The following is a 2,867-nucleotide window of genomic DNA, read 5'->3' as shown; positions in this document are numbered from 1 at the left end:
CCTTCTTTTCATCTTGAAAACAAAATTTGATACAGTATTTAGTATAAAATAAAACAAATACATTGTTTTATAATAAAACAACCTATACCTATATGTATTGTTAGATATTTCTTTACTCGATTTCATTGAGTAAATTTCCTGCAACAGGTATTACAGATTTAAAAAAAAAAATGTCTGAAAAACCAGAAAATAATACAAAATAATAAATAAAATATTATATTTCGAATTATGGAAAAAAATTTAAACTGAAAATACAAACAGCTGCAAGAAAAAAAAAGTACAAAAGTAAATACGAGTACTTCATTAAATATTTGGTTAATAGCTATTTTACATTTTATCTTATTTATAATTAATGCTGAGAATGACTAAAATAATTATTAAACATTGAAATAAAATTAAACGTTTATACTAGCGCAGTGCAAGTCTAAAATATTTAAAGTAAATTAGCAATTGTTTAACCTTTATAACAGTTATAAACAAAAGCTTTTTTCATTATCAACTCGGTTTCTTCTTTTCTCGGAGCTTTTTTGTTTTTTATGTGATCTTTGAAAGCTGTTTTCAATACATTTTTTTGCTCTGAATTCCACTTTCCTCGCTTTCCTTTTTTTATACTATTTTCCCTTTCATCTAAAACATAACAGTTTATCTTTCATTCCACGTTCTTTAAATTCTTAGTTCTGGATAAGGAAAAATAGATAATTACCTAATACCGCATTTTTCATTGCTTGTTCTCCGAATTGCTGTTCCCACGTCTCTTCTATTTCATTTTCATTAATATTTTGATCTAAAAACAATATATATATTAAATCTTCATGCCTGCATATATTAATTTTTTCTAGTAATCCTAATGAAATATCAACCTGATTTGCTAAAGTTACGTGGTGAGTAAAGCATGTTTTAAATTCCTCCATATTTCGTAGATACTAGTTAACGTATTAACTGAAAATTTAAGCATCTATATTTTTTTAACGGGGCGAATTTTGAAAATAAACTGAAATTTAAAAATTTTCATTGCACTATTGTTTGTGTTCCGAATCAATATTACAGTAATGAATTTGGCGCAGTACTTCGTGTTCTAATGACAGCAAATAACAAACGATTTCATTAACCTATTAATTTTCAAACAAAATATTCACTTTTACGGTATTGGAATTTATGTTGTTGATTTTACAAAAAACTTTATTGTCATAAAAAAGTTTCCTTCATTCTGGTACCTTAAAAGAAAATAAATAATTATGAATTTCTTACCATGAAATAAAGGTTTTTCTGCTCCAGTTTCATCCAGCAATGATTCATTGTCTGACAAAGTTATTTCGTCAAGGGATTTTCCTTTATACTTTGCTACTTGTCCACTATTAACAGCGATAAGTAATTTGGCAACTTTTGCTGTCTGATACAAGTCTTGAGGAAGCCTACGAGACAGAACTAGTTAAAGTATCAGAAGTACGTACATTTGAGTATGTAGCCAAGTAGACTGACCTTTAGTTTCTGTTTTTTAAAAGAGGATTGGAAAACAGAACTTTCCCATTAAAAATGTATGCGAAATATGGACAGTGCCACAAAAAATAGGTAATAAGCACGGTTTTTAAATAAATAAAGCAAAATGAAAACGTTTTTGTACTACACATGAATTTTTTTAAATCAAAAATGTAGTAGATACTACTTGATTTTGGTGTAACTTGTTTAATTGGAACAAAAGCAATGAAATTAAGATTTTAAACCCCAAATACTATTCTAAACATATAGGTTCGATCCCCTACGGTGTAAGAAGTTTTTTATTTTTTCTTCAGATGTAAGTTGTTGTATTTTTATATAAATAAACTCAAATTGTCATTTATTTATGACCTGTGAATTATGATTCATTATTCACGACTAAATAAAGTTCATCATTATACTTGATAAAACACAAGTGAATGTAGTTTTTAAATGGTCGTTGATAAAAATGATAAAAAAATTGAATTTATAATTACCTATAATACGATTCATGTGTTTTTTTGGTGTGTCCCATGAAAGTAGCAAACTGTTCCATTTCGTCATCCTTAATATTGATTGCTTGCAATAATGTGGCAATTTGTTTTCTTAAACGGGTTGATGTAAACAGAGTTGTATCCGAAACATCAGCTTTTGTCGCCAGCTTTTTCACAATATGATAGCCACTCAACCACAGCTCTGTGTTAGGATTGCCAAATAAATACGGATTTGTCGGAGTCACACAAATACTTCGGAAACATAGAAGAAGTTCAATGAATTTCTGAAGGTCCGGTGGAAATAAAATTGCAACAGGTCTGCTTCCTTTTCCACCGGTCACTACTCTTTTGTAATTCTTGCACAAAGTTTGTTCAGTTTTTGAAAGACAATCTAGAAACTCGGTTTGCTGGTTTTCACTGACTGTTGAATTATAAGTCTCGGTTTTTAGGTACTGAATTTCCCCAATGCGCTTTCTATTTATTAATAATGTCAATGCTAAGACAGACTCGATCAGCTTTCGATAGTTCAACTTAATGTGGATATTCTTCTTCAATGCATCTGAAGCTTCATGGGCTTCGTTCATTACAAAAGTTTGGAATTTTATAACATCTTGGGTCAATGGCAACAATTTTGGAGAAACATAATTATTTTCCTTTAAATTTTTCAGTGCAAGGCTTGAAATCTCAGATGTCCAATGGTTTTCAATAAGATTTTTTAAACGCTTAATGTCTTTAAGACTTTCTTCGGCAGTAGTACAGATTATAATAGGACTTTTCTGTATAATATTCTTTGTAGCTATGTTACAAACTTGTTTAAGCGTGGTCCCCATGTGTAGTGCCAAACTGCTCGCTTGAAAGGTTTTGGTTTCTTCACAATATCCGCTAATAACTTTTACAGCT

General features: G+C 29.5%; 1 protein-coding gene across 2 annotated transcripts; it reads right to left on the bottom strand.

Moving 5' to 3' along the window:
- Nucleotides 1-253: 253 nt before the first annotated feature.
- LOC126885025 (uncharacterized) lies at nt 254-2,656 on the bottom strand. 2 transcript variants are annotated; one of them, XR_007698232.1, is made up of 3 exons: nt 1,971-2,656; nt 704-1,412; nt 254-627 (listed from the first exon to the last, which is right to left on the bottom strand). XR_007698232.1 is itself a non-coding variant. In XM_050651444.1 (2 exons), the coding sequence occupies exons 1-2, from the start codon at nt 2,549-2,551 to the stop codon at nt 1,154-1,156; spliced, it is 840 nt and encodes a 279-aa protein (XP_050507401.1). In that variant the 5' UTR covers nt 2,552-2,656; the 3' UTR covers nt 254-1,153. The 2 variants fall into 2 exon arrangements, 1 of the variants encoding a protein (XP_050507401.1); XM_050651444.1 differs by having other exon boundaries at nt 254-1,412.
- Nucleotides 2,657-2,867: the final 211 nt, after the last annotated feature.

This window comes from Diabrotica virgifera, chromosome 5, assembly GCF_917563875.1.
Source record: "Diabrotica virgifera virgifera chromosome 5, PGI_DIABVI_V3a".
NCBI classification, from domain to species: Eukaryota; Metazoa; Arthropoda; class Insecta; order Coleoptera; family Chrysomelidae; genus Diabrotica; species Diabrotica virgifera.
This window is presented reverse-complemented; position numbering and strand designations above follow the sequence as displayed.

Bases quoted from the DNA above. Each gene is read 5' to 3' on its own strand.
- LOC126885025 (XM_050651444.1), bottom strand. From the start codon at position 2,551: ATGAACGAAGCCCATGAAGCTTCAGATGCATTGAAGAAGAATATCCAC. The intron at 1,413-1,970 runs GTAATTATAAAT...TCTGTCTCGTAG, and splicing joins ACACATGAATCGTATTATAG to GCTTCCTCAAGACTTGTATC.